This window comes from Gambusia affinis, linkage group LG03, assembly GCF_019740435.1.
Source record: "Gambusia affinis linkage group LG03, SWU_Gaff_1.0, whole genome shotgun sequence".
NCBI classification, from domain to species: Eukaryota; Metazoa; Chordata; class Actinopteri; order Cyprinodontiformes; family Poeciliidae; genus Gambusia; species Gambusia affinis.
The window spans coordinates 10,256,074-10,271,610 of NC_057870.1; the positions used below are offsets into that span (position 1 = coordinate 10,256,074).

At 38.4% G+C, this 15,537-nt stretch overlaps 1 protein-coding gene across 3 annotated transcripts in view; it reads right to left on the reverse strand.

Annotated features, from left to right (window-relative positions):
- LOC122827837 (single-stranded DNA-binding protein 2) overlaps positions 1–15,537 on the reverse strand; it is a 59,019-nt gene that overhangs the window by 16,964 nt on the left and 26,518 nt on the right. For all 3 annotated transcript variants that reach the window (XM_044110899.1, XM_044110897.1, XM_044110898.1), the window contains exons 2-4: positions 15,310–15,382; positions 12,545–12,606; positions 12,286–12,370 (exon numbers count right to left, since the gene is read on the reverse strand). In XM_044110899.1, coding sequence (XP_043966834.1) covers positions 12,286–12,370; positions 12,545–12,606; positions 15,310–15,382 — 220 coding nt within the window. The remainder of the gene's footprint in view (positions 1–12,285; positions 12,371–12,544; positions 12,607–15,309; positions 15,383–15,537) is intronic.

Sequence of the window (15,537 nt, forward strand, 5' to 3'; positions counted from 1 at the left end):
CCTGAAACAGGCTGCCTTTAATAAATGGCAGCTGCCTTGCTGTTTTACTAGTTTTTACTTTTCCCTTCTTTTTTTTTTTGACTGAGACGCCTTGTGACTTTGTTTCTTAATAATTGTAAGGAAGAAATAGTAATTCATTAGGAGACATCCTAAATAAAAAAATATATGCAAACTTCTTAGGTATCAGCTCAGGAGAAACAAACAGCAGACTTTGGTTAAATTACAGGGTAGAACTTACTAGACAACTGGGATGTTAGCAGTGGCTAATCACACGGCTTGAATGATTGATGGCAGCGTTAGGCTTATTACACAAGCTTAACATTTGGTGACAAAGTATTTTAGGTTTCCCCCTGAATAACTCATTAATCTAAAAGATTGGGAGGCAGCGAGCATTTTTGAGCTCAAGTGATGTCTATTTCTATTTTTCTATTTTACTTAAAATCAGTCAGATTTGAACTGGAAAAGTCAAGAGGGAAATCTAAACGCAATAGTGAAAAGATGGTTTCGTTTAACCAAAAACCTAACCGGTCCTGTTGATTTCCTGAACTCACCTGAATTGTGGATTTAGTGTTTGAGATGGAAAAGCCGCTGCTGTCAACCGTTATTCCTAAAATTAGACGGTGTGTAAATTGAGTATTTATACTTTGCAGGGCAATAAGAATGAGTTTGTGCGCTCCACAAACTTGGAGCTTTCTTTTCCAGGTAAAAGAAAGCCAGGCTTTCTTTTCCATGAAAGCGGAGCTTTTTATGTAAAACTGCAAAAAAGGAGATTTGCTAAGATTTCATTTCAGATATTCGAAGAAAATCAGATTATACATTTTGCCACCAAAATGTCTTGGCTTTGACTGAATGTCAGGAATATACATTGAAATTTATTTCAGGAAAACCTGTTAGACGCATGCATACTTTCTATTACTGTTCAGTGTCATTCATAAAGCTTCCTCTTTTAGCTGTAGCAAGTTTTGTGTTTTTATTTTTAGATTACTAGCACAGATATTTGTTCTATTAGAAAAACTGATTATATTAATTAAAAGTATCTTTTCCTGATAGCCCCTATAAGAAGTGTACTTTTTAAAAAGGCAAAATTATGTTAATCTTAAACTTTCACAAAATTTTGTGGGTTCTTTAAATGTTTAATGGACTTTGTTTAAGAAGAAGGAAGAATTCATCCTTCAGACACATTTTAAAAACATATCACGATACTACATTATTCATGTTCTAGTGACTACAATCTCTGAATAATCCCAGTTCACACACATTTCCCTCCTCTGACCTAAACCTTAGCAGACCGCCTTTACTACAGTATGCTAAAGTAAGCTTGAACCTGCACACCTCAACTCTAGCAAGTAAATGGCTACTATAGCAAGTAGCCATAATTAATTTATGATCAGTTACAACTTAAAATAATGATTTAGATCAGTTCTGAATGCACACTTTAATTCAGATCTATTTAGTTTATTTACAAAGCAATAAATAAACACACTTTACAAGAAACCTTGAGGCAGACACATGTCTCTTTATTCTAATTGTTTGAGTTTCCTGAAGATATGCTGATCAAATAATAATAATAAAGTATTTCTCTAAATCTATTTCCAATTTAACATTTTTAATAAGGACATGATATTACCACGGTGCCTGGTGACAAAGAAAATGGTCGCACGCAACAACAGAGCTACAAAAAAAACATTAAAAAAAACCCAATCCAAATGAAATTATGCTTGATCACTTTTGTGGAGAAACTGATTGCAACAAATAACTGTTTTTCTTCAAACTTTTTTTCACAATTTGACTGTTTCTGGTGTGCCTAATATATGATTTTATCCTACTTGTGACACGTTTTTTTGTTGTTGTTTTTTTACAATAAATGTTAATTCAAACTGACGGACATGAAACGAAGAAAAAACATTTTTGTCTCCAGCCACAAGAAGATGGAGGAATGAGTCCACAGATGCTGTGTGTCTCGTTGTTACCGGATATTATCATTAGCATAGACAAGGTCCCCCTCGCGTTTTACAGTTTGTAAATAAATGCAACTTAAAGTCCAATGCTACTATATTATTTCCTCTTCTTTTTGACAGATTCGGCTAATAATGCAAACTGACTTATAATCTGGAAAATATGACATATGGAGCTTCTTCAAAGCTTCTGCAAAGTTTTGTGCCTCAGCGTTCTGATCATGACTCTGTGGCTTTCTTTAGGAAACTTCTCAATTGCATCTGAATCCAGAGTGACAAACCACCACGACATCCAGAGACTATACCAAAATAGAAACACACTTTAATTCAGATGTTTTTGTCGCACTAACAAACATGAAGGTGGTTTTAGAGCACATGAACAAACACTTTGGACCCAGTAAAGAACCACTAATATAAGTTGTATATCTGGTGATTCTAGTTCTGAAAACTGACAAAGGCAATTTTAGAAAAATTTAGTTTTTACCTAATTGTTAACACTGTCACAATGTCCTCACAGTCAAATATGAAAGAGATAATCCATGAAAAAGCAATCAAGCTTCTCTGGCTGCTTCCTGTAGAAATGCACTGCAGTCATAGAAAACATTGTAGCTGCAATCATCAGATTATTTGAGCTGAAGCATCGTAACATGTCTTCTACACCTTGTCTCGGCTGAGAAACACTATATACCTAAGCCCAAATTTATTCATACCCCTGGCAGATTCTTTTGACTGGATGAAATATTAATATTTTGGAGTGGCTCAGCCAGAGTGTCAATGGAAGGAGCTGTAAAAGATTTCTCCAATGACTTATGAAAACGGTCAAAATAATTTGACATCCAGTATTTTTCATTAGCATGTAATAATTTTTAGCTTAAGTGTAAGATAAGCTACACAAACCTTGATACATTTACCCTTTGTTACAATGTTCATTCATATAATTTAACATAAGTTATCAATGCTACACACTACAACTAGTACATGTGCCTTTAGAGCCTATTCTGCACTCCCAGTGGATCGGCGTGGTTCCTCCAGGGTGTTGGGTTTCCGCAGCTCCAATCAGAACTAGAGTCAGTAAACACCCACGAGAGCAAAGACATTTGAAGTGGGACTGGGTACTGATTAAAACCAAATCCAAATAAACAAAAATCAAATTCTGGCCCGTGTCTGAGTTTGTTGTGTGAATGAAGTTGTTTAAGATAGCTTAAAATGGTGTGGAGTGGTTAGTGTTAACTCTGTGGGCCACATGGAGTACATCAGGATGTCTAAATGACAAACCACGCAGGAAGGAACTCCATCTCTCCTCCCTCATGCTTTTTCCCCTCTCCCTCCATCCTCTCAAATGCCATTAGTCCACTTCCTGAAAGAGGGAGGTAGGAATGGAAAGGGGAGTTGCTGTTATTCTGCATAACATATACAGTCTCACTAATGTGAGCATATATGTTGTATTAAGAGGAGCACTAATTTAAATGTGCATATTAAAAGAAAACAAGACTTAAAAACAATGCTTTGCCAAACATTTGATCCAGTATTACCCCCTTCAACCAGCCAAAATGCTCCACTGAGCATTTACATCTACTCTTCCAGGTAGGAAGTCCTGGCCAAGGCCCTGTCCTACACTTAGACACATTAACACACATCCAGAATCAATGATTACCAAAACTAAAGGCTCAAATTAAAAAGCAACCATGGGACTCTGTTATTCACTGCTCCGTTTCTTAACCAACACATGCCACATGGCACGCCAGAAAAAAAAGTTGCTACATGAACAAAAAAAGGACAATTTATATGTAATTATGCCATGACTTCCCTGTTCAGCCGTACTGCACAAAAGCAGCTAAATTACACAACAAAACATTAAAATCTGTTGAATCTCTCTGTTACATCTCAACTGGTTTTGTCAGGATTCAGTGGACATCATGAGAAAACAGGGTTATGATCATGATGTAAGTTTAAAAAAAAATACACTGTCAAAAAATAAAACTAATAAAAACTCCTTATCCAAAATTATACCACTTTCATATTTATAAAGAAACAAAAACTATCATCTATCAGCACAAAACAAAACAACAGAGGTTATAAGGTACACAAAAGGTAGACTGGTTTCCCCAGAATTAGCATTCGATTTAGTCATTAATTGTCTGCAAACTTTAGGATACTGTAAAAAAGAAATTAGACATTTTGAATACATTCAAGGTACAACTGATTGCATTTACCAGCATGCATCCCCAGTCTTCCGTTTAAATGCTTCTTTTGATTAACAACTCTTAAGTGTGTTTTTAATGACAGAGGCTCCTGCAACTTTTGTAAAACAGTCGATCAGAGAAAGAAAGAGGATGTTACATGAAACCTCAGTGACAAAGAGTTTTCCTTTTTTTTTCTTACACATGAAAATAGCCAAAACAAAAATGCAGAATTATTTGTTTTTCCAGCTGCTTTCTGCTGCATTAAGAAGTCCTCCACATGCTTGCTGAGAGTAATCAAAAAGAAAAAATATATTAAAAAATTTAACAAAACTTTAACGATTTCAAAATGTATATGAGAACCATACAAGCTCTAGATATGTTTAAGACAAAAAAAAATCCAGAGTAAAATATTTGCATGGAATTATTCCTCTATATCACCACAATAGAAATACAACTATTACATATAAATATGCATTAGTTTCTGTTTCTACTAGTAATGAATGAAAACATATTTTTGAGACTTCAAAGGAGGGCTGAAACTTAAAAATGTCAGACTTTTGTAAAGATTAAAGATACTTACTTAGCTACCACGGCTTATTTACTTTGTTGGTTGACATGTGATGTGAACTTGAGCTTTCTATGTCAGCTAGTTTTATATCATATTTTTATTCCTATAACAAAATACATTCTGGCCTTATTACATATAGATCATTGTAATTAGTTGTAAAATATTACATTAACGTTAACTTAAATACATAAAATAGGACTGAACTATCTAAATAATTACTTTCTTACAGCTGACAAGAGACAAATAAAAATACACATGCAAGAAAACATTCCTAAATATCCAACTAATGGTTTTTGCACCCTTATATCTATATAATAGTGCATAATTAGGACGTAGGGAAGCAAAGTTTGTGTGTAGAGTTTAAAAATAATCCAGCCTTCCCTTTTATGCATTTCAAAATTAATCTTTATCCAATCAAATCCTTGCAGTCCTCATCACCTCTGGCAAACATTACCCTGTTCAACAGCATTCCCTGCCACATTTGACACTCTCCTGTGTGACATTACAGCTGATTACCTGGTAAAATGGAAGCAGAACGCTAATCTACTTGGTCTCACTGGGTGACTGCAGGTACGGTGTTATGAACTACACAGTGGGATGGCAAGGAAAGAGGGGGAACATTGGCTGTGTTTCCGTCATTACTAACATCATTATCGACCCGTGCAAACATCCCCGAGGCTGCAAGGAGCAGCGTGAGGAGAGCCACAGGTTGATGCACTGTCAGATACTCATACAAAGCTGAAAATGATAGTCACTTTGTGTCTGGGGAGTCAGTACTCCTGCTACTATCTCATGCAGTTCCACAACAACTGAAGAGATAAGGGAGATGGAGTGAACACAGAGGAAATACAACACAAGCAGATTTAAATGTCACAGCTGGAGATGAACAAGAGGGACTATCAAGGTCTTTCCTATCTAGCAGATCATCGCAAAGGCAGAACACCGACTCTGAAATCTACACATGGTGTCTGGTTTATCACCATTATTTAATTTATTTTAAAATACCAAGCTGCTAATTCTGAAAGTGCAAAGTTCATGATGTTTCTAGAGGGATACTAAGTGGAAAAAAAAAAAACCCTGCCATGTTTTAAGGTTTCTCTAGTGCTGGAAGGCCAGGCACAGGAGAAAACAGTAGATAAGAATATGGATGTCGACAACAGTGAAAAACCCACAGAGGTTAGTTGGGGTCAAAGAGATAACGTGCCAGACGGATCGAGTCAGCATTCTCCTTTTACTCTTCTGCTTTCCTGGTACCGTTCAGCCACAATTTCAACAGCTCAAAGTCATGATTATTCACCCGGCTTGCCAGCAGAAACAACCTCTGAAGGTGCTTCAGATCTTTCACATATTTAACTGCTTCTTTAGACAGGCCAGACAGGATTTTAGAGAAAACAAAGTGGAAAATTACTGAAATATTTGGTTTAAAAAAAAACACACACCAATATCCACACCTGTGCAACATATGTAGTATATTTTTGGCCACAGAATTTAATTTTGACACTTGACACCAGAACCAACAAGGAAGTGTCTTATAGAAGCAGTAATTCAGAGTATCACAGGGAGCTTTGACAGGCCTTGATGATGAACATACTATTAATATCATTGTTGGGGCACAGCAAGGGTGGCTATATGAGTATGATGCACAAATATGAGCAGAGTAGCTCACAAGAACCACTGTAGGGAATATTAAGCTGTGTACCATTTGTTGTAATTTTACTGACTTATTGCGAGATAGCATAATAATTTCTTAGAAAAAATTTAACTTCTGAAATGCATGAATGATTTGTAATCTGAAAAACAAAGGCTTGATACAACTTCTTACTTTAGTAGTCAGATTGATTAGACTCACCTAGGAAAGTTTGCGAATTTGCTCTAATCATTTACAATGCTAGCTGGACATATTAGCACAGATTGCCAACGTCTTTTTCTGAAACATTAGAGCTTCTGCAACTTTCCACTCTGAACTTTTCACAGTGATAACTTTCACAAAACCACTTAACCATTCATCACAACCCCTCTCCAGTGAAAGAGAAAGAGAGAGTGCTTGTATGTGAAAAATTTTGTGACGACATAATTTACAATCTTCTGGTGACTTTTAGGATCGCCGGCAGATAATCTCCTCACTGTTGGACCATCAAACTTTGACCAAGTTGTTATCTTGCTTTCCATATATGGCAGGAATTACTATTTTTGAGATCCAATAGATGTTCATGTTGGGATGGGAAAAAAAATGCTTTCCCAAACACTGGTTTCAAGCCTGTCAACATTTTACACACACACACAAACACAGTATTTTAATGTATTTCCATTGAGGCGATTAACAACATTGGAAATCTCCTTTAAAGACCCTCATTTCAAAGAAATGCCCTCTTTAGTCAAAGCTGCTTTAATCAAGCTGTAGTATGATTATTAGTTCAAACAAAAAGCTTCTAATTGCACCTGTTCTTAATTTTGGAAACAATCAGTATTGCTGCAGACAAACCAATAATAGCTGCTCCCTCCTAAAGCTCCGTCTTCAGCTTACTCTTACGCCTTCCTTTCTTTCCTGACCTTATTTAACCTCTCCACTCTGCAGCATGGGTTCATCTTTGCCCCAGCCCACTGCAGAGCAGCAAAGCATGCACAGATCAGCATCACACAAACACTCCATCTTGGCATGTTTAAACACGCATTTGACATGACTCAGCGTAATCCACCAGTGGAAAACACACTCCTCTGAGACTGGAGGGTTGCGTGCTACAGACTAACAAGAAAAAGAAAAAGAAAAAAGAAAAGAAAGAAAGCACAGCAACAGACATTCAGGCAAATGTGGAGCAGAGGGAGGCAGAGGGTGCAACAAAAAGAAATAAAAAAATAAAAAAAACGCTGATGTAAAAGAGAGAGAATGGAGCAGAGCAAAGAGGGACAGAAACAGAGCAAGTGATTATAATGATTTTTTTTATTTTATTGTAAAGAGACACTAGAGTGGATTCAGATCTAAAATATAATGATTTTGTAAGAATAATGATCTGAACATCATGATGGCCCTTTCTATCTTGGTAAACTTGTGGAAATACCCATTTCTTTTTTTGCTCCCCTGTCTCCCATCGCACTTGGCTCCCTCTTCATTGCCATGGCAATGATGTTACAGTGAGTCACCTCCACATCTCCCTCCTCCTCCTCCTCCACACAGCCAAGGAGGAACATGGGAGCGAGAGAGGGAGACAGACCGAGAGATGTGGACAGAGAAGACGGGAGAGAGAGAGAGAGAGAGAGAGAGAGAGAGAGAAAGAGAGAAACGGAGAGAGAGAGCGAGAGCTGGGGGTGCAGTTTCCGTGGAAACAAGAGCGCGGGGGTCTCTCCCCAAACCCCATTGGTTCCCAGCTGGTTGGAATCAGCTTGCTTCCCACAACATATGCAGCCAACAGAGTTACTGTTTCTGGGTCTCTGTCCACTCTCCTTGTTTCTGCAAATGTTTGCAGATAGAAAAAGGAAATGGTCAAAATCTAGTTTTCTCTTTCATTCTGCAAATTTCTAGTGTTGGTTTTATTCATTTCCTCCCCTCAACAAATAACAACATTCCCCAAAGGAAATTTCTTTAGGATAATGCTGCTTTCCAGAAGCAGATTTGCAACTCTTTAAGCATCGTTTAATGATACATTACAAGCAACAAAAAAAAAATAGCAAAATCCCACAGTTTTTCATTTTGGAAAATTCAGAGTGTATACCACAATTTGCTCCTCTAGCCTCCTGTTAGCAATGTGAACTCATGGAGCATATTCCATCCTTTTACCTGTCGGTTGTTATGTAAATATGAAAAACAATTTCCATGTGTGAGAAGAAGAGCATGAATTTAGGATGTATGATGTATGAAAAACATCATTTTCATCAAAGCCTGATGCTCTCGGCAATCGCTCTTGATCTCCTCTTCTCCTCCGACTGTGATGTGTCTGCCATCTCCCACAGTGATACCACACAATGACACCAGGTCCCTCCACCACTGGTATAATACGCCTCCTTATAACTCTGCTGTCAGTCTGCAGCACACTTCATGTCTGCTGCTTCTCAGCTTCATCCACCTCTCTCTCTGTTCGGCTTCGACAGTTTAACCTTGTGCAGGACGCCAAAGACGGACTTTCACTGTTGCCGTTTTTACAAGTAAAGAACTTCCCAAAACTCTAGAGATGCACAGATCAGGCTTTAAGTGACCATTGCTGAATATCAGGTTTTTTACTTATTTATGTAAAAATTATTGTAACTGAATAATTAATTTGTACATTACTCTTGTTGTGTGTTCATTTATTTATCAGCTCTTAAAATCAAGTGGTTGAAGTCAACTGAAGTAGCTTATATTTTGGGTTCCAGACTTTTCTAGGAACTTATCTCATGTTTACACTCCAAGAAAAACCCCCCCCAAAAAAACCAACAAAACTCCACAGTTTGATGCCAAGTGACTTGGCAAAAGATCTCCACAAGTACTTTTCACTCACAACAACAATCACTTTTTCCAACCTCTGACTTGCTTCAGTTACTGAACGTTCTTATCTGGAGGCCGCACTGCACGGCCGGGACGACTGTCAGATACTGATAATCTGCTGAAATCAGATGGAAGAACTGTTTCTCTGTGGAACTCGTTAACAGTCATTGGCCCCACCGACACGTTTTGCACCTGGATCTTAAGAATTAATGTCGAGTGTGAGAGTTGTGTACTGGTGGAAATTTACTCCAAGCTCCTCAGTCAAGCACATAAATACACACAGAAATACATTGTCAAATCAAGAAAGAAATTATCTAAAGCAAATGAATCTGGAGTTCTGCTAAAAGTTGTACAAACTGAAAAGGCTTAGATCACACATGAGGTTATTACTAATGTAAATCCATCCAGGAGGGTCTTTCAGCTAGAGTACCAGGTCTTGCAAAGTCCTTATAATTTCTGATCATCTTCTCACTCAGTAATAAAATAAAACTTTGCTGCTACCAAATTCTGGAAAGTGTGATTTGCAAATGTTTTATTACTTTTTATTATAATGCTCATAAATAAAATCAAGTCTAACTAATTACCTTCAAAGGTAACATGTTTGATGATTGTAATTTGAACTAAGTATAAAGCAGCTTCTGCTTAGGCCTCCGAGATTTGTTAAGAGAACATTGGTGAGATAAATAGAATAACTAAGATGAAGGAAATTTTGAAGAAGATTTGTGGAGGATTAGGTCATAAAACCTGAATCTCTATTTTTAAATACCTCACAAGCACTTTGCATTCCACCAAATGAAGATTGAAAGATTGTGGCACTTGCAAATAGCCAAAATATGGCCGTCAATCTCAGGACAGGAACATTTTTCTGCAGAAAACCATCAACAGTAACTGTTGAGGAGCTGAAGGGATCCATCAGTCTGGTAGGGAAACTGTTAGGTCAACTATTAGTTGTGCACTTCAAGAATCTGGCCTTTGGCCTTCAGAGGAGTGTCAACAAGAAAGCCGTCAGTGAAAGAAAGCCGGAAAGAGTCCAGCTGAAAGTTTATAAAAAGCCACATAGTGGCCACAGCACAAGAACATGCTCTCGTCAGTTTAAAGCAGAAGGGAAGATGAAGCCAAACACAAAGTAATCCTTAGAGGCTACAGAAGTCTTGAGACCCTGACAAACATTAACCCTGCAGAGGGACAAAGTCTTAAAAATACAGACTGGTTAATAAAATGGCAAAATGTCAAAGCCCAGGCCTAAATCCACCTGAGAATCTGTGACAACCTAATCTGAATAATTTTAATTCCGTTTTCAATTACGCTCTACTTTGTGGTGTTGGTCTCCCACATAAAACCCCAAGTAAATACATGAAGGTTTGTTGTTTTAAAGGTGAAATGCTTTTGGAACCACATGTACAGATTTCAAAAATAACAACACAGGCATTAAGAGTCTAAACATGAGCACAGCTTTGTGTCTCATTCCGTAGAGTTAGATTTTCACTTTTGTCTCTAATACGGCCATTTCCAGGGCAGAAATTTAAAAATAACTTGTTTTTATGACTGCAGTGGCCAGAGCAAATGGAAATTGCTCATTTAGTATTGAGTACACAATTTACAAAGCACTTAACCGAACTGTAAACGGCCTTACTGATGTCTGCAGAGCCTTGTCCCAGGACAGAAATCAATAACATTTCTTCTGCTTTTTTTTCCCCTTTCATCTGACTTTTCTTTTTCTTCTCTTTTAACATTAGACTAAACTGCCAGAAGGCTCAAACCTAGCAGTGGGAACGGCATCTCTACTAACCAATCTCCAAGAAGCAAATAGAGACGGGATAAAAATCCAAATGAAACTCCTCTCTAAGACAAACTCAGAAATCACAGAAGCAATAGATGGTTAAAAGTGGGACAAATTAAACCGATGACAGTGTGATCATTTCATCAGTTGTAAAATAGAAAGGAACAAAAGGGCAATTCATATGAGCTTTAACATCTCCCAAGAATTAATTAGGATCTTGCTCTTTAATTAGCAATCTGAAAATAATTACTAAAACAAATATCTGATGGACATCTCTGTTTGTTTTGATGTTGATAGACGGACAGGGAGACAAAATCTGAACCAACGTTTGCTTCTGCCTTCCTCTGAACTTCCACAGTAGGTGTCCACTCCCGGTTTAAGTGAGGGACGGATACGAGCCAAGGCAACCTGACGTGGTTGCGCGACACTCCGCAGCACTGAAACAGTTCATTGAATGTGACTTTGCTCTAATTGCAGTTGTACTAGTTGTAATTTCCCTGTTAAAGACTGGTAGTAAATGTAAGAACAAGACATTGCTGATGGCCTTTTCTATTGATTTGAAGATGCACCGATATATCCTCAGGGATATGTTTTTAAATTAGGCTGACTCTAATCAGAAAGCTAAAACATTTCTAGTATTATCAGATTGAATCAGTAGTTTTTGTTTGTTTCTTGTTCACTATACCAGTGCTCCTTTGCTTTTTCCTCCCCAGGAAGTTTGTTTCACCGGGCTGAGGTTATGCTGCCCTCCAACTTTAATTCCCAGAGCCAGAATGACATCATCACATGGCTGCCTCATTCAAGGAGTGCCTATTCATCACCCTGATCATCATCACCAGCATCAGCAGCTTCACCTGCAAGCACACTCATACGCAAAGTACACACACCTCACTGGAAGCAGATAAAAGACAAGAGAGCCTCTGCCAGAAGCAGACAATTGCAGGCTGAAAAGAAAGAAAGAGGGAATGGGGAACAAAGAGCGAGAAGATCCTGCTGGGGTAGGCAGAAACCCCTGAACTTTGCACTTCCAACAATATATCTCAATAAAGCCTCCGTAGGCAAATCTGATGAGTCAGACTTTAGTCTGCAGAGAGAAGAACAACAACATAAAAAAGAAGAAAAAAAGAGAACCCCTGCATCCCGTCTAAAACACAAAAGATTCACAATTCCTCCCTCAAACATCCAGAGCTCTGTATTGGAGTTAAAGAGCGCGTAGCGTGATTACTTGCATAATCCAATATTTGTTTTTTGGGTTTTTTTACATGCATGTGAGCATCATTTTGTTTTTTAGTGACTTAGTCTTTGACAATAACCTGAAGTCAGAAACATCAGTGCAGACTCACGTAGTCATGGAAGGCCTTGGCTTCACTGGAGTGTTCACATGTGTCTCTCCTCTCTGGAGCTGCACAGTAAAGGTCCCAGAAAACACTGTAACACAGAGGAAGTGACGCAGAGTCAAAAAATAAATATCAAGAGAGAGAAGGACAAAAAAAACCAAAAACATAAGGAAACAAAAAAAATGGTTTGGTCTTTAATGTCAGAAAGCAAATAGAGAATGTTAACACATTTACTTGAAACAGTTCATTTTAAAGACAAACTTACCACCACCATGAATGGAGGAACCCTGGAGGTTCTCCTAACGTGATGTTCTTCTCCCATCGGATCTTGACAGACACAAAAGAAGAGAGAGAGAGAGGTACTTCAGAGACATCCTGTGTATAAAACATGTCTGACATCTGAGTGACATGCTCTAAAGGACTGAAAAGGGTGCAAGGAAATATCTATAAGATGTGCCATTAGGTAATTATGTTATGAATCTCTTGGATTCAAGAGAGGATAAGTGGGTCTATGTGTGCCCTCGAGCTTATCGACACATATTTGAAAGGCACGCGTGCACAAATGAGTGTGTGTGTGCGTAGGCGTGTGTGTGTGTGTGTCTCTTGAGTCAGAGTGTGTACAGAGCATAAGGTCAGAGACATGTACCAACCTGAGGAATCCACTCAAATCTCTGAACAATCCCCCCACCCCCCCACACACACAAATCAGGCGGCTCCACATCGACTTTAATTTTGCTTTCAGATCATCTCAATGTTTAGGCTTTCACAAACGTATGGCCTATTTCTATCCTCGCTTAAATATGTAGTTGGATGTTATTTTTCTTCAGAAATTATGTCCACCTTGAAGATAATTCATGTTGACACAGTTCTGGATCTAAATAGTACAAATCCATGCAACTATCAGTGGCAGACGACTCCAATAAGATCCGACACTTATTTTGTCTGAGGGAGCCTCTCAGACCTTCCCCTCCTAGAAATGTTTTATCAGTGCCAAATAATAAGACTACTGTACCACCTGCTCCACCAGCAGCATGACTAAGCACTAAAGTAACAGGAAAAACTGAATCACCACAGTTTCAATCAGACTGTCCTGACCTCAGTTTTCGATCAGATGATGGAATGGCATGCTTTGAAGTCTTTCTCAGGGAGGATCAGGAACTGCCTCCATTTGTTTATTCCACATTCTTTCAGATCCAGCAAGCAGTTTCGGTAAGTTCGTCTGTCGGCTCGAGGTACCAGCAGAAAATTTTCCCTAATGCTTGGAGAAACTTAGTTCTTTTTTTATTTTACAGCTGACTAAATGGCACAAAAATCTATAATTGTAGGAGCTTCAGCTCAGTCCAAATAAGATTACAGTTCATGTCAGGACATTCTCTTTCACACTGCCATCGTTTGGAGAACGTTTAAAAGAAAGAACGGTGTGTGCCCGCATGTCCTGGTTTTTTGTGGTCTGAAATCCTTGGAGGTTCTTTCATTTACCTTCAACGTGCTGCAGTGAGATTCCCTCAGCGTGATTACTGGCAGATGTGGACGGGCATTGCACGGTTACGGTTTTCTGTTTACCTAAATTGAACTGCCTCTCCCTCCTAAGGTTTAAGCTTACAGTGTAATATATCTGAGCTGCCGTTTAAATTTAAAAGCATCATCAGATTTTTTTTTTTTTTTCATACTGCTGCTCTATTTGGTTGTGATATCACATGTTGAGTGTGGGCATGAGGGCCTGATTCACAAATATCATTCAGGTGTCTTCGAGGATACACACAGGTAATTTGAGCCACATTTTCCTTTTGCAATACACTTCACTGATTTTGGAGTGATTCCTAAGTTAAATTATATGAGGTTTAGGGATTACAATTCAAGAAACTATATAATGATAATGTACAACACTAAAAATCAACTTGTTTGATACATATGCTCACATCATCGTTCCTGCTTGTAGTCATAAAAATACAATTTTTATGGTAATGATCTTAACCTTTTGGTTGACATTTATCCAAATCACAACTTTTAATGTCAACATAGCAACTAGCACAGAAAACATTTATGCAGTGAGCCTCATTTTGATCATTTTCTATTATTTTCTATATATTCACAGTATTTTTAAGTGTATACTTTGGAAAGCATTTTTCTTAGTGTGCATTTCAGTCATCAAAAATCGGAGAGATTTGTAAAATGCAACAGAAAATATTTGTTTAAAAAAAAAAATCAGCATTAGCATGGACAGTGCCTTAAACAGTAAATCCCACTACTCCAAAAAGAGCTGCATTTTAGCTAAATGCTTACCCAGTTTGTGTGCACTGGTGGGCATGTGAACTGTACATCAGCAGCCATGTTTAGACTTTGTGCATCAATAGCTAATGTGTTCCCACGCTTGAATGTAACACCACCTATCCTTTGCATTTTCTGCTTTTGCAAAACTGTGGACAATTGATATGGCAGAGAGGAAAAAGTGTCAATGTGAGCACACACACACACACGCACACACACAAACACACTCCTGAAGTCAGAGTGATGAGAGTCAGTGCCAGCTGACGAGGTAACCTTTTCCACCCCCTTCTCTCAGTTGCTCTTGTCCCTCTGGCTGATGTACAACAAGCCTCTAGCTGCTGTCTTCTGCATTGTAATTTGCAATAATTTACTCCCAGAGCAGAATGATCAAGTGGCCTCAGTTTCACCTCGTCCCCTCTTAACCCGGCAGAATTAAAGTGAAAATGAGATTGCATCTCAGAGCAGAAAGAAGAGCCATGAACACTGTGAGAGGCAGGGTGAGGGAGGGGTGGGGTGGGGATAAAGCTGCACCCAGAACATCAGTTTTAGGCATCACAAAACTCCTCTCATGCTCCAATTCAAGCCAAACTAAATGCGGCATTAAAAAGCCTCTTTGCTGCACCAACCTGCTGGCACGAGCCCAACGCTGAGCCGATTCACTTCATTGTAACCAGACATATCGAAAGAGACAACCCTAGAAACATAAAGTCTGTGGCCCGCTGCCTGCCAGACACAAACACGAAAAGCATTTTTGTGACTTACCTCTGAGAGAAAGGTCTGTGCTGACTTCTGTGCTCCTACATGCAGCAGGTACTCATACACGTAAAGAGCCAATCTGTGAACAGACAAACAAGAGAGGATGAGCCTCGGGTTGTTTATGATGAGTGTAAAAGCTTTTACATGGAGGCAAAATCATTTGTTCTTTTGCCTTTGGAAAATATATGGTCACTTATAAAACTATTTATGCCACTCGAACGGGCACATTTGGTC